Raw genomic sequence first — 25,669 nt, 5'->3', positions numbered from 1 at the left:
AATAAATAAGTCTTCCTCCTATCTGAATCAATGTCATGCAACAGAACCATTCAGAAAGACTCTTCTGGTACAGCGAAGCATCTAAGTCTACAAGAAATAGGGGGAAAAAGCTAGTAAATTTTACACCCTTAATCACCAAAATAAAAGGAAGGCTCTTTCAGCTTTTCCCTGTAAACACCATAATTTTTCAGTAAAAAAGGCTAGTCTCAGCCTGAAGTTTAGTTTGGTTCAGGGTAACATAAGATTGTCAAGTGAGGGGAAGAAGGTGAAGAAATGAGATTGCCGCTGTTCCCTAGGCAGGAAAAGTCCTGTATTAGGGAGAAAGGTTAGAAATGGAGTAGTGGTGGGTGGTTCCTGTCAATGTCCTTTGTTCATGTGTGTGTATGTGACCCAGCTGCACAATAAGAGAAGAGCATGGTTCAAGTACCTCGAACATTCTTTTATTGTATATTTTAATATGGAAATTATCAGTGCTCTTTCTGCTAGCCTGCTTTCAAGAGGACCAGAGTACACCAGCAGTAACTAGAATCATAAAAACATTAAGGTTGGAAAAGACTTCCAAGATCATGGAGTACAACCTTTCCACATCCAGTCATTTCCTGAACACCTCCAGGGATGGTGACTCCACCACCTCCCTGGGCACCCCATTCCTATGTCCAACCTGAACCTCCCCTGGTGCAGCTTGAGACTGTGTTATCTTGTCCTGTTGCTGGTTGCCTGGGAGAGGAGGCTACCCCCCGACCTGGCTACACCTTCCTTTCAGGGAGGTGAAGAGCATGGCAAGGTCTTCCCTGAACCTTCTTTTCTCCAGGCTAAATAACCCCAGCTCTTTCAGTTGCTCTTAATATGAGCAGGTGGAGAGAAGGACAGCTGGTTGCAAAGCCACTAAGTTACTGCAACTGTTTCTACTTTTATTTGTGATCCTTAAAAGCAGAGTTTCAAACTGATTGATTATTTAACAATGTTGGAATGTCTAAAAATGAAAGATCAAATGTTAAGTAACTTGGATGAAAGAGGGAATTTGAAGACCAAAGAGGTAGTCTTACCACTACTTAAGCACTGTCACAGTTCCTGTAAGCGTCTGGTATTTTCTTCATGCAGTTAATTTTATTTGCTGAGAAGACAGTGGGTTACGGCAACAACAGCAAGTTGAAGACAAATTGCACCTCTATCTAGTGATCTTCATCTGTAGCTAAATTCATGTGATTCCTCACAGTGAATTCTCTGGGTAGAATAGAAAAGTGGCAATATTCTGTTGGTCTGAGAAAGCAATGCTTAATGTGGTCTGTTGGAAATGTCTATGGATTAATTAAAATCTATAATATAACTTTATCTGATGCTTTCCACTTCAAAAGACTACCAGAAGGAGCTATGCCCAATTGTATTTTCAAATTTTTTTTCATTTGCTGTTTTTGTTGGTGTTAGATAAGAAGGGGCTGTAAGACTAATTTTTTTAACAGGCTGCTTCTGGTGGTTTCCGATAGTAATGGTTTTCAAAAAATAAAGCTTTCTCTATTTCTTCCAGATGGCATAAAATTGATTTAAACAAAATTATGCAGAAATAGTTTGGTATGCATTATGAATTGTAAAAGTTCAAAGGACAGAAAAAATTGTAGTATTCTTGTCCTGTTTAATTGTATGCCCTGAAAATTGTATCAAGCTCAGAACAGGCATTCAACCTTGGTAAAAACCTTATGCAGATGGAGAATCTGGCATATCTATTGGTTAGATGTATTTTAATTAAAAAGCTTAGAGAATTAATTTTAACTAGAGCATTCATGTTATTTTTTCTGCTGGTACTGGAGATCCTGAAGTTAATTTCCAGTGTGCTGTCTCTGTTGCAAGCAAAGGCCTACTTAGGGATCTTATTTCTTGGTGTAAATTAGTCAAGGCAGAACTGTGTTCTGCTTTGATTAGTTTGCTTCCAGCATATATCACCTCCTTTTAAAGTAATTTGGATACCCTGCAAAGTACCTCAGTTATCCCAAGAGATGTACTCTTTGTTTGATAAATTAAAGAAGCTTCTGTTATCAGACGTCTTTCTTTATGTAATATTGTGATTGGGGACCTCTAAACTTTCTCTTTGTTAGGGTGATCTGTCTAGTTCAGGTACAAAGAGCTATTTTAGTGTAGTGGTAATTACTGAGTATGTGGTGCATACCAGGAGTTCAGATCAGTTGTCATCTAAACTGCTTAATGACAAGAGTGATGCATTACAGTGATTGCAGCAACGTTGTTCAACAAAGGGTCTTAACACTCAATATATATAATCAGTGGCTCTTTTGCTTTTGTTTTCTTTTTTCTTTTAAAGAAGTATATTGTCAGTGGAGAATTCCCTTGATATTGTGTCTTAATTGAAAGATCCTCAGACTCCTGCTAAGCAGCCTTCCAGTAAAAGGGTTTACAAGAAGGATAGAGAGGGCAGGTAGTGTTAGGTCAAGGGGGAATGGCCTTAAATTGAAGGAGGGTAGGTTTAGGTTAGATAATAGGAAATAATTCCTTGCTATAAGGGTCTTGATGCACTAGAACAGGTTGTGTCCCCCTCATCCATGGAAGTGTTCAAGGCCAGCTTGGATGGGGCTTTTAGCAACCTGGTCTGCTGGAAGTTGTCCCTGCCTGTGAACTGGAGGACCTTGAAAGTCCCTTCCAACCCAAACCGTTCTATGATTCTGTAGTATATATTAGAAATGTAATGTGATTTATGATTGATTGTAAAATTCTGATGGAATTGCTTATATACTGAAACAATGAACCTATTTCAGCATCATTAGAGTATGACCTTTATGTTACCTAATAGGACAGGGTTTATAGAATTAAAAGTTGCATATTTATTGTTGGTTTTACTTTCTAATTGTCTGGCATCAGTTCAAAGCTATGATACTTTTATTATAAGTACTGTAGTGCTATATTAGTACCATTGTATCTAACCATACATCATGGGATTTTCTGAGAAAATGAATTACTCCCAATAATTTTATGAAGCTCTCTGTTTATATTGAACACGTGCCAATGGTATGCAGCTAAATTAATCATTTTCCTTATATCTCATGGTCAGAAATGTTTCTGAGAGGGTGTATCAAAATCTAATCACTACGCTAATATTTGGTTTTTGGGGGAAGTGGGAGGAACCAGTTGTGATGAGACTGCTTTTGGTTCTGAAGTTGTTGATGGCTGTTCTTGGTTCTATGTTGCAATCATGTAGCGTTTTTTGGTCACTACTAGATAGCCTATAGCTATTGTTCGCATGTTGTGCTGTTGTATAATTGGTTTACTGGAATTTACAAAGTTATCATGTCACACAGATAGATAGAGATAGGTAGATAGGGAAGTCATACAGAAGATGTCACATGAATTTTTCATCTTGTTACAAGATCCCAGAAAAAAACTCACATTTTTTTACCATGATTTTCAGAATAGTCATTTTTTCAGATGGAATTTTTTTTTGTTTAGTTAATGGTAAGATGCTTTGTCTTAATTCCTAGATTAAGAATGATATACCAGTATTCTCTCATATTAGCACAGGTAGTGACTGACTCACTTTACATTAAAATAGGCCAGATTAAAGGTACATAAAGGTTGCATAATTAATGTCCTTCATAATCTCCTGGCTTTTTCAATGAAATGAAAGTTTGATAAAGCCAAAAATATGGTTTAGATACTTCAAAAGTAAAACAACTTATAAATCAAATCTATAGAGGAGGAGGAGTTAATGAACTTTGCTGAAGATACTGTCTTAAGAAAAAGCCCAAAAGAAACCCCCTACCATAAATTTGAAAGTTGGCTATCCAAGTAAACATGCAAGTCCAGTTTACCACTATCCTCTTTGGACTCACCTGTGCATCTTGGGAGAATAGAAATTCCACAGTTTGAGGCAACAGAACTGAGTTTAATGATACTGGTGCATAGATCTAAAGTAATGTGAGAATTTAAATAGGAAACAAACTTTATGACGAGCTTTTTGGTTTTTTTCCCAGATAAAAATATTTGAGTGTGTGTGGTTCCATATTTCACAGGTTTTGGAAACACAATCTCATTTGTCAGTGTTTCATGGCATATTGTATTGGTAACCTAATAAGAAAGATAATAGCGAAAGATGAAAATTTCCTCTTCAAGAATATCAGTGATATAAAAATGGAATATGGGCTGAGATGCAAGGAGAAGTTTCAATAATCTTGTTTTAGCATGTGTTTTATCTACTTTTTTTCTCCAGGCTGAGTATAACAAGGTCCAATTCCTCTTCCCCATATCAAAAATTGTCTTGCTGGACCTAAATGGACCTAGAGTTCATTGCAGACCTGCTGCTGGATGTGTAGCATTCTTCAGCAAGATGCACAACTCCTGGTGTGTTTTCTTGCCTGCAGACAGCTTTGACAACATCTGCAAGACCCAAACAGCACCTCAGTTTTCCTAACTAACTGGTGAAAAGTTACTGAGGAAAAGAAAGATGAAGCGTTAGATGGTTTCAGTGCTAAAAATCAAAACAACAGGCTTCTGAAGCTGGCAACAAAAGAAGTCAAGTCACTCCACTCATGTAGTACTACAAGAGTTTCTTTCATCAGTTCCCAGAAGGGATCAGTGGTCATAAGAAGTCAAGTTAAAAAGAAAATTAAGATGAAAAAAATCCCTAAAAAATTCAGGATTCAGGAATAGTGTCTACAGAAACAAATGAAGTGTGTGAACTTTTGCTATTCCAAACAGGATGCATTTATATTACAATAAATAAGCATTGCTAGATGAATAACTGTAGAATTATATAGTTAGAATTTATCTGTTGAAAAAATGTGCTCTTTTCCCTGCCTCTTATCCACTCGTAAAAGACCACTGTTGTCCAAAAAAAAGTCCAACACACCAGGTGTTAGGAAACACTCTGTAATGCTCCAATTTCTAGATACGAGACAATTTGAAAGAAGAGTTGATTCGCACAGATGCTTTACTTGTCAAGAAGAAGCCTACTGAGCTGATTCTAATTTTAACCTAATTTTGAAAGTCTTTCTGTGCAAATGAAGAACATCCAGTGCAAAAAGATGCAGCCCATATGGAAATTTGGCTGCAGTATACGGAGGTTAAATTTTAGTGGAGGAGCTAATGAAACCATCATCTATATTCATCCTGGTATGTAATTTTTCGGTGAAGCATGCACTTTCCTGAGAGTAAATTACTAATCTCAAGAGCATGGAAGAATTAAGCAGTATTAGAAATATTATAATTATGATCCCCACCTGGAGCTTTGCTTTCTTACAGGTGATACACTCTTTAATCATGTTACCAGTTGTTTCATTAATACAGAAAACCTTAAAACTGCTGATAACCATAACTTGTTTCTGTGAGCAGGACTTTGCTCAGAATTGGACTTGAACAATAAATTAAAATCTCAGAAGATAGAGGTCATCCTCTTAGTGCATGCAGCTTTCAGAACCTTTGTTTAGTAATGCTCACTTTGCTAGATTTCTAAAACACCCACTGCTTTTAATATTGCTCCTCTACATTTTTATTTTTCCAGAAGGTTAGTTTAGGAGCACCATTCCTGAAAGAAAAATATCACCTATTCTATAAAATAGTTTTAAAAACACTATTTTGATTACTAAGCCATATACATTTTTAACTTTCTTTCCATACTGAAAACACTATAGAAGGAGAGTTTGGCAAATCTTGATCTAAAGTTAAATGTCCACAGAATAGAGTTCTCCAAAAGCTATATTTATATTTAATGCAGAAGTGTTTGGTGGTTTGTGAATTGAACTTCAGAGGACAAAAATACCAGAGAAACTTTTAAATGGCAAGTATACTTTTCAGGAAAGAATCTGTTATCGAGATTTTTCTCAGGTGAAGTTGCCATAGGCTATCACTGTATGTTTACCAAGTAGGACTCAAAATGAGAAGCTCTTGTAGAGAGTTGCTTATGCTGCTGGAGTTACTATTAAATAAATATTTCTACATTGAACAGATAAAGTTGCTGTTTCTGTTATGACTGGCAATTACAGCACAGCTGTGCAGGAATTACAAGTGTGTCTGTGACAGACTTTTACATGAACCCGCTTTATTCACAAAGGATTTTTGCTAAATCTGATTTTTGCAGTCTATTGACCTCAAAATGTGAGAGACTAATATTTGAATTAGATGTTCTGAAGTAGTTGGAAAATAGTTGTTGGCATAAATACTTAATATTAAATAACTCTCTACAAATCTGTTTTGCTATACCTGGACCAGTTCGATAAATATTGTAAAGACATCTCATACACTTTCCCTTACAAGTCTTGATTACTTTCTGTAGTCTTTTATTTGTTGTTCTTCACAGACTGTTTAAGCTTTTACCTTAAATATCTATTGTGTCAGGATCTCTACAGAATTTGACTGCTCATATTTTGTTAGGAGTTATCAAGATGTTACCTTGTACTTCTCTGGGTTTTTGAATTTTCTTTTGTCCCTTGTTTGGCTCTTGTTTCTTGTGTTTTAAGTAAATTGTAATTTGTTTGGAGTAGGTAAATTTGCTGAGTCCAAACCCTTAATAACATTTAAATGTCTATAATGCTTATAATGTAGCTCTTCACAATAGGTTGACTTCAGAGTACCATCTCAGAAATAAGGATGGTTTCCATGATTTAAAATGAAACTTATTCATCTACTGTTTTGAACTATTCTTCTAGAACTATGTGTCATACAAATTTTCTTCATTTTCATAGTTCTGACTTTTACTTTGTCTGGGATGTTCAAGTATATCCTCACTTTGATATTGTTTTTATCAGTCTGCAAATTCCTACTAGAACTGAATTTCTTTAAATGACAGTAGAAATCAAAATCAGATCAGTTAATATTATGAACATTATGCATCATAAATGATTTAAAGAAAGATATGACTAGAGAGAGCAGGTTTATTATAAGAACTTCAGTTGTGATTTTTCTATTGTGTGCTCAATACACATCCTTCTTAGGCACTGAATAGATTTGGAATGTATTTAAGCTTGACTCATGTGTCTGGATTTTCATCAGACTTGAATTCCGCTAGTCTGTAGGATTTTGCCAGTTCCCTGTTTTTCAGTTATCCCAGGGGTAGGTTTTTGGTTTTTATATATGTGGAGGTGCTTTTGCTTTGATTTTTTTTTTTTTTTGTTTAAATGCAAAATTGAATTGTAGAAGATTCCAGATAATCTGTGACTGGTGTTTCTAATGCATTATGTTAAAGAAAACTGGTTTTATGTTATTACAAGGATAATTCTTCAACCAAGAATATTTTTTTCTTAGAAAACCTTTCCTTAAAAAATATACTGTCTCTTGACACTGTTCAAATGTCATACATTAAGACTTCAGTAATATTTTGCTGCACTTTTTTCTGAGTGCTAAATAAATATTGAGTCTATTGGGTTGTCTTTTTCTTTTCTTTTATTCCAATTCTTTTCAAAAGGTCTCCCTAAAGGCTTTATCAATTCTTTTTTAGCAGTAATTTTTCAGGGACATGCACAAGGAAGGTTTGTCATTTCCATTTCTGACAGCACACACAAATGTTGTATGCCTACTTTATGGCTTCTGTGGCTGTTATCTCCTCTTTGAGACAAATAGATCAGTTAGAAATATAGAATATGCTTGAAGAATATGGGTTAGGAAGACTGGTAGCACAGTGAATACTTGGCCAAATTTGCTGGTGGTCTGTGCCTGTGTTGGAGATTACCAGTTTGGTAGCCATGGGTTAGTGGATTACTGGTTTGTATATGTAAGAATAAGATAATTCTTTTTAATTGCTCTAAAAGCAAAGTGCTGAGAGACACATGGCTGGTGTTTCTTGTGAATTAACATATACAAGGCTTTCAGATACAGAAAACTCTTCTTTGGTGGTTGAGATAAGCATAAATGCCAGGATTGTCATTCATGTGGTGAACTTTCAAGTATTCTAGCATTTTTGAAAGCTGATGAAATCACTATTATGTCTAAAATAAAGAAACAAGATATAGCCTGGCAAATTCCTGAGTTAACAGCTGTCAGAATTCCCATAATTTGGCTGGCACCAATTTTGCATAGTTTCTGCAGTATATTTCACATTGCATTTGAATTTGAACTGCCTTGATTGTCACTCCAGGATAAATTACATCATAGGCAGCTCAGAAGATGACTTAGGAATATTATTAATAAAGATAAAGGCTTTCAAAGTAAAAGATACACAGTCAAATACTTATCTGGCTTATGCACACAACTTAGGAATCTTGTTCAAGTTTGACTGATATGCTGTTAGAATGATTTATTTGCACTTAAGACAAATAGTACTCATTTGTAGATCTCTGAATTATACTAACTGTTTAAATGTGTTAAGGAGTGACACTATATGAGTAAACCTACTGAATCTGACAACAGGCCCTATCTCAGACTTTTGCCTATGGAAATCCTTCTCTCAGATCCTGCCCTTATCTATGTCTAGTTGACTCTGTTTTTGACCAGCTAAACTCTTGGGGAGTGGGCTCTTGCAGTCAAGTGTCAGACGACAAACAAGGTACTCTGGATGAAGCCTTAAGGCAAAGTGAGATTGAATGTATAATTATGGTCACACTCAGAGACACCTAAGGATCCTTCGTGGCAATTTGTGTGGAATACCAGTGATGTCTACTAATATAATATTAGCTGTGCTAGTATCACAAATACTAGTGTCTAAATCTAATGTCTGAAAACATTTGGTTTTCAGACTCCTGCAATGTATTTGATTTGGTTAAAAGAAAGTGCCAATCTCTACCTACTACCTAAAAGAGAAAAATAATAATGTATATATGCAAAATATGAAGCCCAGCCTTTCCAAGTGAAAAAGTAAAATTGATGAATTAAGTATTTTTCATATCTATCTGAATTATATGAAGAATTTGGATGGTTTAATAATGCCTCTTTTTGTGAGTCTTGACTGACATTTATTGTCACAATCACGGCAATGCTTGCTGGTAATAGAATGACGGATTACTGGCATCACACTCCTGCTGAAGGTGTGCCTTTCAGTCCTCAAATATGCAGAATACTACACAAAAAGCCACTAATGAATATTACAACTGTGGCAGTAGAATCATTCTGCAGTGTGGGCTATAGAGGAGAATACTTTTATTTTCAAACATCTTTCAGCTTTTTTAACATGTGGAGAATTTTTCTTGTTCCTTCAATTATCCCCTTGCACCAATAAAAATTACTGACAAATGCAGCCCTATTTGCAGCCATTAATTCTTAGTTGTACAAAATCACCTGAACAGTTTCCATCAAGTTTTTTTTCATTTAGAGGTAGCTTTTATGTACTCTTTCATTAATCATAAAGGCTGCTTTAGATTTGACTGGACTTACTAGGTCAACAGACCTTGAATTGGAGAAGATAGTTTTATGGTCTACTGAGAAACTAGTTTTACATGGAAATGAAATACAAGAACAAGGGTTGGAAAATGTTAAGGCTGTGGTATAAAGTAAAACATACCTGTGTGAGCCAAGGACAGAATACTAGCCACTTTTAATTTCCTGACTTTTGTTAGCTTGTAATTCAGTGCTTTTATTTAAATGCTTTTGCCTGAGTTTTTACAACTTATTTGGAGAGACATATTGGCCAGCTTCTCAGCTACTGTATGCTGACAACAGTTAATCATGTGTTTCTTTGTCTTTTAGTGAAACTCAAGATTCTTATGTTTATGTTGTCTTATTTTTCATGATTTGTAGTATAATTAGGAGTGGCTGGCTTGGCTGTTTTTGGTGCTTTGTACATATTAAGTTTCATTGCCCAGTATGTGGGAACGTAGACAGCATTTACCAGCTCATTAACCTCTTTAAATTGGCTGCAGAATGGATGATTTCCTGTCACCATCACAGGTCAGTGGATGCATTGCATTCTAATGGACTCTTTCTAGAATATTTGAAAAATGTTAAGCTACCACAGCATTGATTGATTGATTGATCGATTGGCATGATTTTTCTAATTTATGTGTGGCTTTTGTGGGGGACAAATCCAGATAAGATAATAGGTTAATGTTGTTTTTATGAAGTCAGAAAGGCAGATATTGACTAAGAAAACCTCACTAGGTGATCCTGTTCCTCTGCAAAATGTAAATATTTTATACACACACATCACATTTCCAGGACACTCAGTATAGGGTATGTTTGGACAAGGATGAAGTGCATATGACTGTGTGGTCTCAGTGGTATACTTGACCACTAGTAAGCATCTGCCCTGGATCTGTTCTTAGGAATTTCACAAGATCAGGAAGGGTGGCCTTTGATTCTCTGTGTTAAAAGTGGTATCCTTCACAAAAGCCATTATATATTTAACTGAAGAAATCCATAAACCTTATTTGCTCAGTGGACTATGGCAGGGTTGACACCATCATTCTTTCAAATGTTACACTTACTGAGTCATGGAAATTTGCATAGGTAGGTGATTTTGCTGTTCAGCTGAGTGTTTTCAATCATGTAGAACACATCATGAGAAAGAGCTTAAAAACAAGAAGACTCTGGGTTTGTATTAACTACAACTGGATACCTGAGTTTTCTTTTCTGAGTACTTGCCACGTAAAGAGCAAGCTTGGTGTTAGCTTCTGCTAGTTTGGCGGCAGGTAGAGCTGGGTGATTCTGGACTGTCATGTCAAGATTTCTAAAGTGAATAGAGACTTTTGCCAAAATAAGTCCCAATCAATTAGCAGCATGGAGAGAGCAGACACTAATACTACAGTGATTGAATATACGTTCCTGTACATGTACGCAGCACATACATAGAACTTACTTACAGGTGGCTGAATACTAAGCAATATTATGAGTTATGAAGTTAGCAGACCACAAAGCCCTTTATATTAGTTGCTAACTCTATCCAAGCTCTGCAAGATGCTAGTGAAAAGACATGAGAAAGCTTTGTGACTGTCTCGCAGGTTCATTAATTATAGATGCTTTGGATTAATCACATAGGCTCATCACAGAGTGTAATTTAAGATTACAGGATGCATCAAGTGGAATCAATCTGCATGTCATACTGCAAAAATGAGATAGATGTCATATGTTAGATTTTATGCATTAACCTAAAAATCTTGCCACAAACAGTAGGACTTTTGCTGTCCAGGATTCTTCCTTAAAGGAATGTCTTTGATTTGTTTGTGTCACTGAAAACCACAGTACAGATTACAGACTCAAAGCTAATTTTTAAATGTGCTATTCAAGGTGCTTAGTGAAAAGAAACTTACTCGCTTTTACTGAGTGTTGTTTGTTTTAACTGAAGTGATTACTAAGCTGGTCTTTCATAAATGGTTGACACTATGCTGAAATCACTCTCTGTTCATCACAGCACTGACACACCTGTGCTCATAACTTAAGGTTAATAGATCTGATAAATGGGTACTGAATATCTCTAGCTTTGGGTTGTAGTCATTATGTTCTCTGCTATTGGCATGTTAGGAGAATCTTAGACTGTGATTCCAAGAAATGTATAATTGTATACATATTTTTTTCCTGGCCATGATGTATCATCATCATAATGTTATATACTATGTATTATGCTTTTATTTATAGCTCCATTCTGTTCTCAATTTTAAATGTCACAACCAAGAATTTCTAGTTTTCAGTTGTTAATGCAATGACTGAATTTAACTGTTCTAGTTAAATTTAACTGTCCATACATTGCTATTATTGAAATTAGATTTCTCTGTCGACTTCAATATTGGAACAAGTTTGTTTTTTCAGTTTTTGCTTGTACAAGTTGAAGTTGGGTGTTCATGACACTCATTAACCCCCAAACAATATTTTATGTATCAGTATAATTTAAAAATTCTCAGTCCATGATTTGTTACCTTATTTGTAATATGCTATATCATATTACAGTTCACCTAATTTTTAATTTCCTTTTCTCTAATGCAGGGTTGGGAAGAAACTGTGGATGCTGCAGTTTCTTACTTGTTAAGAACTTGTTTGTCAAAGAGCTCCAAGGAGCAGGCCCTGACTCTCAGCAGCCAGTTGTCCATGCCCAAAGATACCAGCAGACTGAAGAAGAACATCACCCTCTTCTGTGATAGATTGGCCAAAGGCGGTCGCCTTTCATTAAGTACAGATTCAGTCACTCAGCAAACTGCTGTCATGCCAGGTAAGACATGAAGTGCATGTTCAGAATCCAAAATGTTTATTTGCATATTAAAACAAAAAATTTTGAACATTCTATTTTCTTGGCAGTTTGTTTTTCATTGATTGTGGAAACCAAACACTGGTTGTGTTGCTGACAAGTAGAATGACTTAGGTAATAAGATAATTTTAAGTCTGAGGGATTTTTCTCATTTTATTCAACACTTGCTGTTGCTCTTACACAGTATGCACAGTAATGCAGCAAATGAAACCCAGAAGGTCATTGTTAACCTCTGAAATTCTTATCACTTATTTCTTTGCACATTTCAATTGGATGTGTACATGTGTATGTGTCTAATGTGATGGAAAAAAGGAAGAGTGAAAATTCATGCTTTCTTGGTAAAGAAATTAATATATTTATAGTAGTGGCTTTATGGCCTATGCATATGATAAATCACGAGGTAGTGATAACACTAAATAAAAAAAATCTGCAACTTTAGAAGGTACTAGTTGGCTGGGTGATACCTCACAGAAAGCACAAAATTGAAGATAAAACTAATTTAAGTATGTGTTGAGTAATATTTCCCATATAGAAAAAGAATGTGGCCAAGATTTTGCAGTGCACGATGATTTACATGAATGTCATGGAATTACTGTTTTAAAAGGAAATTTTATTCATGTCCTTTTCTATATTGCTACTTTTTAGTAATGGTAGGAGCAACATCACACTTTTTCTGTGGAGCCTGAATTTTACCATCTTTGTACTGTTGCAAAACATTTTCTCCCTGTGTTTTCCTCCAGTGAGATAGATAGACAGGTAGATAGATAGATAGTCTCTTAGTAAACATCAGATACTCCTGGTGACTTGGAAACAGGTATTTTTTTCCCAGCTTTCTGCTCTGAATTTGGATTGGCTGTTCATTCAACTTCATACTCTCCTAAACCATAGTATCACTATGGTCTTGGACCTCAGTGCCTTCCTTCTCCTGCAGCAGTCTTCACATCTGTAAGGAAAAGTTTGTATTTTATATTTTCATCATTCTTAAAGCTGGAAGTTTATTATGTTGGCTTCATGGATATGGTTTTTGATAAAGATTGGAGTTGTGTTAGGGCAGTATCTTGATTATCAGTATTTTGCTTTCTTACATTATAAAGAATAATTAAGTTCCTGTTTAATATAACATGGATGGTGTGTGCAGTGTTTCAGCAGCTCAAAAGTCCTTATGTGCAGCCTTCCTTTGCATGTGCTACTATAAAGGATCTGGTAAAACAGCTTCAGACCGTGCAATGGTAGAAATTCTACATACATATATGGTTTTACTTTAGTGTTACACTGTTGCCATACCTGGAACCAGACTTGTAATCGTGTGAAGCAAGGAAGTGAGGCAGAATAAGTGTCATATTGGCTCTACAAATTTCTGTTAGTATTTCTTTGCAGGACTAAAATATGTGTGAAGGGCATTTCTTTCGTTGAACTTTGATTATATAACCATTGTTTTTTCTTCTAAGAATTTTGGAAAGGTATACATAGCTGCAGTTCAATTTTTTCCACCTAAGCTAATAAGGTGAATTGATTTAATAAGGAACTTCACTTCTTCCTATTCAGTTGACTAGTGTTATTGAATTCAGGGAACTATGCAATTAGATTATAATTCTGTTAGGAAAAGAGTAAAATTTGTAAATATTGTAAAAAAAATTAGAAGAAATATTGCTCTTCATAGGCTTTGCATTTACTCATTAACTGTTGAAAGAATAAAATTTTTGAAAGAGGTCAACAATAAAAAATTTCATCTTAATTTAGAGGAGAAGCTCATTAGAGAGAAATACTTCTGTCAAATGCTCAGAATAGCTTAGTATTTAAGTAGTTACTCTCCAACAAGATGTGCTGTGTATTTTGAAACTGTGTGTGTTTGTCTTTGAATGGACTGGAGAAAACTTGGAACTTCTTTTTGAGAATAAAGGTTTTACTGACACTTTTTAAACATGTTTGTCTTGTCACCTGTTCATGTTTTCTCTGGCCATCTCTACCTTGGCAAGTAATGTGGTCTGTTAGAAGCAGATCTGCAGGACGGACGAGTTGAGGCTGGCAACATGACTTGTATAATTTCTGTTTCAGAACTAGCTCTGTGCATGTACTGGTTCTTCATTAGCATTTGGAGTGCTCTAGGTACATTCCTGGAATTCATCTGCCTGGTTAGATTTACCTAAAAGAAATGAATTCCTGTGCTCAAGACCACTTGTCACTGTGAAAACAGTGTTATTAGTGGGGACAATCAAAAAATTTGACTCACTGTTGAGTCCAGCTAAAAGCACCTGTTCGGTCTACACTTGGAAGAAATTGAGAATGATGCCTTATAAAGGGAAACCAGTATACAAAATAACTCTATGCTGTTGAGTCAAGAGCTCTTTGATAATCCCGAGAAAACACAGGAACTCCTTTTGCCAGCCCTTAAAGGAGAGGACTGGAATAGGTAGAGGAGAATGAGGTAGAACTATATGTGGAGAGGGAGACTGAGAATTATATTTGTATCTGAGGATTTATGGTTAAATACTGGATGTTAATGTAGGGGAAAGTTCTTCAGGATGTTTAAACTCCAAGCCAAGCGAAAGATGGTCACATAATTGTTCACTAGGGTAACTGGAATTAGCTTGAGGATTTTGTTCAATGACACTTTTTCTTTAGCCACTTCTTTTTCTTAATGATGAAAAAACCCTTTTTTCCATAGCAACCAACTTTAGAAAATTTCTTTTAAAGTGCCTAGGACCCTTCTAGTATTGCAGCACTGTAATAGTAGGCTCAATTTCTAGGAGTTATATTCAATATGTTCATGATGGTGTACCCTGAAATCTGGAGAAATTGCCTGAAGCCACATTGAAAAGCTGATGATTATCTTATATTCTTTATATTAGAAGTGTGCAACTATTTGAAAGATGCCTTCAAAAGTAGTTGTCAGTATTTGTAGTTAACCCAAGACTATATGTTAGAGGTAGACCATGGTCTCTCCTGGGTCTGGTTTTGTTCACTATTTTCTTTAATAGATTCAGTGATGGAATATGGGCACGAATGTTAAAATTGTGGTTTTGCAACAAGCTTGCAGTAGTTTCAGGCATATTGAGAGAGCAATAATGCTGATCTTGATAAATAAGAGGAAGGATCTAAAGTTATTAAGATGGTTTTCAGTTGAGACAAGAGCCAAGGACTCTAGCAAGTAAGAATCCGACAAACTAAAATTTGAGAAATAATTCTGTAAGCACTGTTGCCATAGGATAGGCTCATGGGTGTTATATTGGACCAGCAACTGAATAAAAGACAGCAATATGTTCCCACTAAAGGTGAATTCCAACTCTGGGTTGTAGTCATATGAATTCTAATGAGGAGATATGATTCTTTCTTTCTATTCTTCGTGAGCAGGATTCACAGGGGAGCACAATTTAAGGAAAACCTAGACAAACTGAATAGAGTTCAGTTTTGTTTCTTCTGAGGGAAAAATAAAGAGAAATTTAAGGGGGGTCATGATAGTTTTCCAGTATGTAAGATGTTCTTATATGGGTGATTAAAATTGAATCAGTATCATTGGCTAAATATGATTATAACTGTAAACCACATCAAGCTATATCATGTACTGTGTTGCCTTTGGCAATGCATAAATGGCTGGATGAGAGGAATGATGAGGGGTTAAGGGAGTGGTGCCAACCCAAAGTGTGGGTCAGTGCCAGGGAAGTGCTTGGAAAGGTGCTGTGGGCCACCCACATTGTCATGTATTGAGTTAAATGGGAATGAGAATTTATAGCATAAATCCTGATGACCTGCAGTGAGTTAATTCTGTAGCTTTTAATGGCCTCTTATAATATCTGTGTCTTTTTCAGGATTGCTTTTAAAACCTTGATGAGTATTAACTGTGGTTTTTTGAAGACTTGTTTAGATGTCAGTCTGATTGGAGCTCTGTTTACAATATCGCTTCACCCATATTTTGGGAAGCTCAGTTCTCTTCGACTAGAGTGTGATCCTGCTTTTCCTATAATAGTTCCTGATGTGATGTGCAAATAGCGCCTGTATCAGTTCAAGCCTTTGTTCAAGCAAGGATTTTTAAATTTAAATAAGGACTTTATTTTTCTTTAGACCATCATTTTTCTTCTGCCTTGTTTTCTCAACTCAACTTCAGTATTTTTTATCTCTTGGCTTCATTAGGAGATCATTATACTGTGCTTTAGCATGATTTACTTATGTAGTTGAATATAACTGGAGCAGTAGAGAAAATATTATTTAACCAGAAAGTCAATTACTGAGCTCCATCACTGAAATCTGTGGAATGCCAAAGACTGTCATCTTCCCAGATGGCTGAATCTTTAGAACTGAAATTACAAGGAAAAGGATGAGTATTTTGCATCCAGGAAATAGGACTTACAAATAGTTTTGTCTAAGTGTAATATTTGAAATTTATATAAAGTTGGAGCTAGGAGGCAAGACGACTGCCCATCTGCCAGCCTTTGTGTTGCAATGGGGTTAACAGATCCTGGATATCAGTAACAAAGTTTATCTGGACTCTCAAACGCCTTGAACAGTATCTCTTGATAACTTTTATAGTAGCTTAGTGTCCTTGTTGGAAGGGTTTCCCAATGTTTGATGTACATTGTTTTTCCTGCAAATCAGTGTTTTATTGTGAATATTGAAAATGGAGCTGGCAATTAATGATGTTTTTTAATTGTTTAAAACTTTGGAATATTTTTGGTACATTCCTTCAGTAACTTTTCTTTTATACTTACTGTGACTATATTATCGCAGTCTTTTGGTGATGATTTTCAATTTTACTCTTTGTTTTCCAAAATAGAATGCTTCTCCTTTCATCTGTGCAGGAACTATATCGTACTGTACTCTGCCCTATCTCAATTTCAAGACCATTTTCTACAAATTTGTTGCCTAACCAGATGTTTCCCATTCTGTATTTTTACAGAATCAGCATGGTAGTGTTTACTTGAGTAGATACTTTGTTTTCATAGTTTCTTAATTTATCAAGTTGATTATAATTGTACTTTGTATAGTCATGTTTCTGTAATTTAGATTATGAATGGATAAATGCAAACTTTAAAGGCAATGTTCTTTAGCACATTTAGTATATATACGTACCCAGAATCTATATTCATGCTTTAGAAGGCAGAAGTTTTTCTAGGGTTTCTTTTCCTTGCTCAAGCTTATAAAAACCTGTTTTCAAAATCCTGTTGTGGTATTTGTGAGTGAATACTGCCCATTTGAAAGCTGTTTTCTTCACTGGAAAGCTGGGATGCAACAGAATGTGTCATATTCCTTAAGGAACTCTCTGTTTACATGCTATTAAACTTGGGGAGAATGTTAGTACTAATAGGAAAAACATGTGGATTTGAGATCCTGGAAGAACAGTATTAATTTATATATAAGAAATAGACATAAATATTGCTGCAAGTTCTTAGTGTGCTGAGTGTACCTAAAGAAAGACTAGTATTAGTTAGTTTGATGTGAAGATATAGGATTTTTGTAGTTGCAAATTCCTCTCTTAGGCACTTAATTATGAATTCTTCATTAGTCATTAGGGGAAGGGAACATGCAGTATAAGTCAGGTATTCTCCAACTTTAATAGATTTAAATGCAGAATATCTTGAAAAATGTAGTGGCTTCTGTTTGTACTCACAGAGGTTCCAGTCTGTGTTTGTAATGTTATCTTGGTAGCAATTACAGTAACTTTTTTTTCCCTGGAGAAGTTAGAATCATGTAGTTTGAATTTCAAGTAGCCTGAAAAAGGCACAGATACAGAAGTTGGCCCTGAGGCCAAAACAGTGCTTTTGAACCACTGGCAGATATTTATAAAAATCATGTGAGGCTGACAGAGCATGGTTTGAGATATTTTCCTGTAAAGTATTGTGAGCTTGAGATCACGATATGTTGTCAGTTTTGTGTAGCCTCCCATGGTGGTGCAAAGAAGTGTATAAAAATATGGGGTTTTTCTCATAGATATGACACAAGTCCAGTGTTTATTTCTGCAGAAGACTGTGGTCCATTATGAAGTGCGATTCTCATTTAAGATACTTTCCATATGCTTTCTATAGCAATAAAATACTGAACTACTTTTTTTTTCCCTTAGAAACCCTCAAAATAATGCTTTCAAATTTCTTTTTCCTATTTTAGTTTCAATATATTGGGTATTCATAAAGCTTTTTAGGACTGCTTATTAAATCTAGGTAAGGAAGAGTATTCACAAAGACTGCTGAAAGTACTTGAAAGGATTTTGTAGACCTGAGCACTGTTCAGCACTGACTGATGAAACTGGCGGTCATTGACCAAATTAGATTCAGCATTTTACCCGTCTTTATTATAGGGCTCCTCTCCTGTTTCCGCTATTCCCTACCTGCTTCCATTCAAGTAGCATTTACAAAAGTGTCTAAAGGACATTGGTATATATCTGTGAACTCAGGAAATCTAAGCCTTAATAATAGTGCATTTTTCTCTTTGAAAATCAGTTTGCTAAGGACTTCTTTCTTAGATGTACCTGGAGGCTTTTACTGCCCAAAACACTGTGTCAGTTCATTCCTAGGGAATTCTTAGCACAGGCCTTTAAATATGAAACTGACATTAAGTGACTTTAACTATTGTGAGGCAAACTCTAACTCATCTTTTCTAATTTCCTTAAAATCATACAGATTGATCAATTAAATAACTTTATGGATTTCCCAGGGAAGTAAGTTGTTTACGAACAGTGAAAAAGTATTGTTTTCATGGATAATATAAAACTGAACTCCTTATTTAAACAGAAAGACAGTAAGATTTTTCTTACATTTTCTGGCTAAATTTATTTAATGTATGTATATGGAGTATAGCTATGTGTCACTGAAGTATTGCATTCATTATTCTTCATTTTCTTAAGTGCTCAAAACTTGCATTTACCTGTTTTGAAAGTTAATGTATGTTTGCAGGTTAGGAACTTGTGTACTACTTGCATTGAAACCCAAACTGATCCATCATCACTGTATAAGTCTTTTTGAAACTCCCGTATTTTGCACACTGCCTTAAGGCAAACAAACATTTGGTAAAATGTGTACTTTCTGTCTTCTCCTTTTAGTTCTTCCTTCTAGTAAGGCTACCAGTATGGCTCTGATTAATTTTTTTTTCCCCTTTGGTTTTCCTCAATTATTTTCTGTATATCTCCTCCCTACATTGCGCTTCACCGGTTTCCTTGTCCATCCTGTGCCCTTTGATGTCCATGCAACTCCATGCACAGTCCCTTCACTGTGATAGTTGGAGCAAGTAACCCCAGCACTAGCCACCCAAGGGAGTAAATGACTCTGACAGAGAGAGGTAGCAACAAAAGGGTAGGAAGACCTTTTCTGATCAGCTGTCAATTGGGTCTCCCAAAGCAGTAACCGCAGGGAAAGTCCTGGTGGTACCAGTCTGGGTCTGTCAGGCAAGGAGATTTTAACAAGGCTTGCCAAAGGTGTAACAGATACTAAATCCATAAACACTGCGATCATTGTGTACTTCTGTGTCCAATTTGTGCAGCTCTGCATGGCTGAGCTGTTGTGCCAGTTTAAACATAGCTAGCTGCCTTCTCTCCATCTAATTGCAATGATAATCACATGAGAATGATAAGAGCAAAGAAGTTGCTCTGACTCTTACAGCCTTTAGCATTGTCATGCACTCCTGTTAAACTGTGTTGGGTCAGCTAACAATGAGACACGATATAGTATATAATGGAACATGATACAGTGCTGCAGCTTTAATTTGACTTCTATTTCTTCATGTTTAAAATATTTTTTCAGAAAATTATCAGCTGTTCACGATGAACAGTTCTATCTTAATATAAAAGCCTAGAAATGAGTGAATAGTAATATATCAAACATTTTAAACTAATTGTTTTATTTTTGAGACTAAAATATGTCCCTTGCCCCATAAAGCTGATTTAGTGAAAAGGAAGGGGAGTAGCAAGTCATTAGGGAGAATTTTGGGAGAGCTTACAGCAACAAGTTTTTGTGGTTGCTTAAGAAAAGCTTAAGAAAATTTAGTGGAGCCAGAAACTTGATTGTTTGGCTCTCTGATGTGGATCATTACTCTCTGTAATTTCTTTCCATTGTAACTTCCTTAGCTCTTTAAAACTTTTATTTCTATTGTTTTAGTAATTTTGGTCGTTTATTATGTGGAAAGGAAAATTGAACTATGCAGAAAATAAGTGTCATTCCCAAGGTATATTCCCTGTGTATAAACAGAGTTCAAATATGCTGTGCAGTCTGGTGTTGTAGCTCCTACGTACGCTTCAATTTAGGTGTTTTACTGATAAAACACAGATTACAGATTAATAGATTGTGGTGAGCCTAACACATTGCAGCCTGTTCTTACATCATTTGGCTCAGTTCAGGCAAGCACACTGAAAAGTGGAAATCTGAATATCAGATGTGGGAAGAAAGCAGTGAACAATGTCTAAGGTGGTCTTTAATTTTAATTCACTTAGTCAACTTTCATCACCCTGCAGGACTCAAATGATAGCTCTCCAAGTGGTTAATTTTCAGGGATTATATAAATAGTAGTAAAGCACTGGAATTTTTTTTTTAATTGGAATGAAGGCACTGATAGAAAATATATGCTTTTTTTTTCCAGGGCATTTCAAGTTCCACTGTTGTGAAAAGGGGCAAAATAAGATGGAAGAGTAACAGGACACATTTTTGTGTAGGGTTGTGAAAAGGTTTTTATTATGTTGTTTAGAACATCTCCCCTCCTCGATTGATATTACAGCTGGCAAAAACCACAGGGGGAAAGAGTACAAAGGTTAAGAAGGCTAAAGCAATAACATTTTTTAAAAAATGAATAATTTAAAGAGGAAAATGTCATGCATAATGAATAAAAAAGAAATCCCTCTTGAGATATGGGATTCATTCATTTGTGGTACTATGAAATTTAGTTGGCAGCATTGCAATTCCAACTTGCCTCAACTAAGTACAGTTCGGATCAACACATTAGTGCCTTGGTGTGCACGATTCCATTGCTGGCTCTTTGCGTTGAAATCCATTAAATTTTAATATGTCCTACTTAGGTATAAGTGGTCACAAATGATTCATAATGTTGAGGTAAGCTTTTGGTGAAAATAATTGTCAGTTGAAAAAATTTCCCCTAATGACCTTGCTTGTCACTGGACTTTATTTTCTGTGTTGTTTGAAACCTTTAGAGACCACAAGCAAAAATAAACTTCTAAAATCCATGTTAATAAGGTAATTGTTCAAAACTATAGAAAAAGTATTGCTAATGGAGAAAGTGTACAGTCTCTGACCTTCCATTTCGGAAGATTCAATAGTAGCAGGTAAAAAAAAGCAAAGCTAAAACCTGGATAGTTATTTTAAGAGGCTGCAAAAATTATGTCATTTTTTAAAAAATAAAGCCAAACTTTAATAATGTAGCACAATAATTTTATTTCAGGTATGATATTAATGTAGACCTAGTCTTGTACGTCTAGTCAGTCTTTGGATTTCCACTTACCAGATATTTTGGTTCCTCTAAGCTTTCCTATGCTGTGATATTTGAAGAACAGCCTATGAGAACAGCTTATATGATGAAGCGCACTGGTATTTGTGCATGAGCTGTAGGCATTTGAAGACCATAATTAGCGCTGCAGTTTGGATGACATTACTTTTCCTTTCCAGTCCCTATCTGGACAAGACCACCAAAAAATTACCGGGACTGTCTACTTTTCATAAGTGCAACCATGGCAAATTATCCATCGACAAAAAGTTAGCAAGTGAGAGATAGTACAGAGGGATGAAGCAGGATATGTCAAGTATAATGACTTAGTTTCTTCTGGCTGGAAGTAGCATCCTTCAGTCAGCAGAGATGCAACTGTTCACATGTCAGGAGATGTTGTGGCCATTATTTTAGGTACCACAAGCACTTATTTTGCATTTGGTTCTATTCTTGATTTTCTGGCATGTTTAGGTTGAGTAAACCTGACTATTCTCTTATGCTGCCATAAATTGGGTGCACCTTAGCTGAAATTGCTAGTGTTACATTATTATAAACTGAGCAAGTGTGCCCAGAATGAGATAGTCATTTGAATAATTATTTTTTTTGTGTATGTTATCATTGAATTTGTCTTACAGCTTTTGAAGGTCTGTTTGGTCTTCAGTTAAAAAAAATTTAAAAATAATAAAAAAACCCACTTGGGCAATAAAGGTATTAATGTTTTTTTTTTTTTTTTTCCCCTTAATGTTCAGGTCACATTAAAATGAAGGTGTTTGTATATGTGGGACTGATTTCATAATTTCTATTGTGTAGGCAGGGTAAGTAACATGTATGAGTCTGTGGAACTCTGTGGTGAATGAACGGTGTAAAACTATATGTACATCACTAACACTATTTCCAGTGTATTTGCTCTTCCACATTACCATAAAGGAGTCCAATAAATCTAAACCTAGTGAAAATTTCATATTTTTTACATGCAGAACTGATTTTTCAATTACTTCAGACTTTTTCAGAGCCTAATCCAAATCCTGATGAAATCTGTGGGAGTTTTTCCATAGACTTCAGTAAGCTTTGGCTCAGGCTCCCACTTTTCAATTTTTCAAACAGATTTGCCAAAAATCTGCAGAGAGCCAGGCACTTGGAAAGTTTTTACTTGCAAAGTACAGCTGGTTTTGAGTTGCATACAGGAAAGTTCCCAGTGCTTTTTTGAAACAGAAAAAAGTAGTTTTAAAGGTCTTATAACTTTAGGTAAAAGAGTGGCTTTAACATTTGAAGCTGAAATTGCCTTGGGTCTTAGTCTAAGCATGACAAACTCTGTACTAGAAGATTGTTTTTAAAATGCATAACTACATGATAACAAAGCTTTGAACTGCAGTTTTATTATAACTTTAGCTAAGATTTTCTTGAGTTATGAGTTTCAGAGAGTCGGGGATGTCTGTACTAATAAATGATTTCTCTTTTTGTTTTTAGTTTTTTGGTTTTGGCTTTTTTTTTCTTTTTCTTTTCTGCAGTGGAAAACTACACTTCAATTAAAGAATTATTCCCTGAGGTTAACTGCACTAATTTGAGAGAGAGCTCTTGAACTTCAGGGAACATATTACGCAGCCAGATCCATCTGGCGATGTAGGGCAGTTTTCACTGCCTCTGGGTGGTTGGATCCCAGACTTGGAGGTAGATATGGTTGGACATGCTGGGTTTTAGAGACTGTGGGACACAGCCAGTGCCTCGGCAAGCATCGCTCATACCCTTGCATATCAGCCTAAGATTAGAATAGTGGCATTTTAAGGTAGCATCTTGGGTTGTGGATGACAGTTAGTGAGGTATAGAATCTCTCTCAATGTCACTTCGAGTTTTTTGTCTTTTTGAGTGATCACCTCTAGCACATATTGGATGCCAATCAGGCTGCAGTAATGTTCCTCAGTAGCTACATTGTGAATTGCACCCCAATGGTTTTACAGATTTTTCTTAGGGAGAAAAAGGGCAATTTCTTCCTGAATTTGAATGCCTGACATTGTTCAAAGCTGTGTATCATCAGTATTGAGCTTGCAGATTTTTTTTTCTGAATTTTTAAAGACTGAGAGCATGTTTATGACTGTTGATTTTTTTGTGAGCAGTCAGCTGTAAGTCTACTCATGAGCCGGGTATCAATGGTTCTGCTAATGTTCACATGGTAAGCGAAGGTCCATAAATACAAGTTTCCCTTGCCCCTGTGCTTATTTGGACTCACCCATCCCTAAAACTTTGAGCTGGAAAATGTAATCAAATCAAACATATGAGGTGCTTCATGACTCTGGCAGATTTAAATTTTTTTAAAAAAATCATTCTTTTCTTCCTAATTGTGTCCTGGCTGAAACAGAAAGACTGGTTATAAGAGGGCATGCAAAACCAAAAAATCACATAAACTCGAATCCTTAAGGTTTTGTTTTGATTCAGTTGCACTTGGAGGCAAAAATTTAGCTCACCCTCTACTAATTAGAATATTGCTAAAGAACTAATAAAAAAGTAATGTGTAGTTAGCTACATAATGCTGAAGCACTTTTTTTAGGATTGTAAAAACCTTCAGCAAACTGGTAAAAACCGCAGGCTTGATGAGTTTCATGCGATTATCATGGTAGGCTGCATATCTGGTGGGTGTTTGCTGCCTGTTATAAGTGCAAATACCACAGCAGGGTGCAGTGCCAGGAGCTCGCTGTCTTTTGATGAAAGATGTACTTCATTAATTCTGACCCTAACCAAAGCTTGACTTATTCCTCTTTAAGAAAACTAGTTAACTGTAAATTAGAGATATCACCAAAAAGGGTATTACTTCAAAGTTGGGAAATGATTAGGGGGATGTTCCACTGTTTTAATTGAGTTTCAATTTTAATGACTTGCTGTCTTCTATGTAACAATAAACAGCTGTGCCACACTCTGTGTTTCAAAGGACATTTACTCAGCCTTTAAATTTACCATTAGAGATCAAAGAGAAGGTCTGATGTATACGGATGATGAAGGATGCCTCAATTCAAAGGGATGGGTGAACAGAAATAGTGCAACTGGAGGTAATAAATATTATGAACAACCTTTTTAATGTAAGTTATGTGGTACTGAACTTTATTAAATTTTATAGCTGCACTGAGAAATCTTTTGTGTTTATCTTAAAACTATATCAGAATACTGATAAGCATGTGTTTCTTCTAGCACTTTTTTCAAATAAACTTTTCAGTCAAAACTGAGGGGTTTTTAAGTAAAAATAATTGCTGGTGACATTCTTGAAAGTAGCTTAGAAATAAATGGGTGCTTGAATTACATATAGGAATTTGTGAAGGATATTTCGGGGTAAAGCCTTGCTGAATGATCAGACTTTCCAATCTTAAAATCTATTTAAATAGATATGAATTAGTTGGGTTTTATTTTCTCTAAAATGGAGCAGGTTTCTTGTAACCAGAGTAGTCATTAGGGGTATTAGGTTGCTGCTCAGAGATGCTTAAATGAAGTTATGAACTGACATTCTCATTTAAATCAGGTCGTTAATAAAGCAGGGAACAATATGACAGAAGTTACATGGGAGATTAAAGTTAGTGCAATAAATTACGTTAGATATCCTGGGTCTGTTTACATTCTATCAGAAAGTGTTGCAATGGAGGAGATTCTATGGAGTAATGTAAAATAGACTGCAGCCAGCTATGATGAAGTAGTTAGAGGTTAAGATCTGGCAAGGTTCATACAACGTGTTACAGACAGGATTTTCTTATGCTCCTGTGATTAAAAGTCCTTCTGAGAGTAAGACAAGTTCTTGTGATGCCTTTGGCAGTAAACAACTGCCATGTTTCCCTACAAAGAAACTGTATTGGCAGAATTAATACTTTGCAATAATTTCCCAGTCTGAGGAGAAAAAATGAAGCAGTTGTACTTGGTTATTTCATTTAATTAGTTATCAAGGGAAAAATGCTTGTTGTACAATTTTACAACAGATTTCTCAAATATTTCCAAATAAAAAATACTGGTATCTATGTCAAAAAGAGCCTTGTTTTTGGTTGTTTTTGCAACACATTAAAAACAGTTTTCTTCTTGCTTAGTGTGAAATTGATTCTCATGTGGGTAAGTTGATTATCTCTGGCTATTGAATTGCATATACATGATATAATTTTGGTTAGTGTAGTTACAGTGTATATTGTAAAC

At 35.6% G+C, this 25,669-nt stretch overlaps 1 protein-coding gene across 4 annotated transcripts in view; it reads left to right on the top strand.

Moving 5' to 3' along the window:
* The window catches only part of BBS9 (Bardet-Biedl syndrome 9), a 291,720-nt gene that overhangs the window by 132,155 nt on the left and 133,896 nt on the right, over nt 1-25,669 (top strand). For 3 of the 4 annotated variants that reach the window (XM_042043379.1, XM_042043378.1, XM_042043382.1), the window contains one exon: nt 11,842-12,064. In XM_042043379.1, coding sequence (XP_041899313.1) covers nt 11,842-12,064 — 223 coding nt within the window. Of the gene's footprint in view, nt 1-11,841; nt 12,065-22,260; nt 22,327-25,669 lie in introns of those variants that run through there. The other variant, XM_042043380.1, reaches the window with a different exon arrangement.

This window comes from Corvus kubaryi, unplaced genomic scaffold (assembly GCF_017639235.1).
Source record: "Corvus kubaryi isolate FWS band 111438036 unplaced genomic scaffold, C.kubaryi_AGA036_p1.0 37398, whole genome shotgun sequence".
Taxonomy (NCBI): domain Eukaryota; kingdom Metazoa; phylum Chordata; class Aves; order Passeriformes; family Corvidae; genus Corvus; species Corvus kubaryi.
The sequence above is the reverse complement of the archived record's forward strand: the minus strand, read 5'-3'. Positions and strand labels throughout refer to the sequence as shown.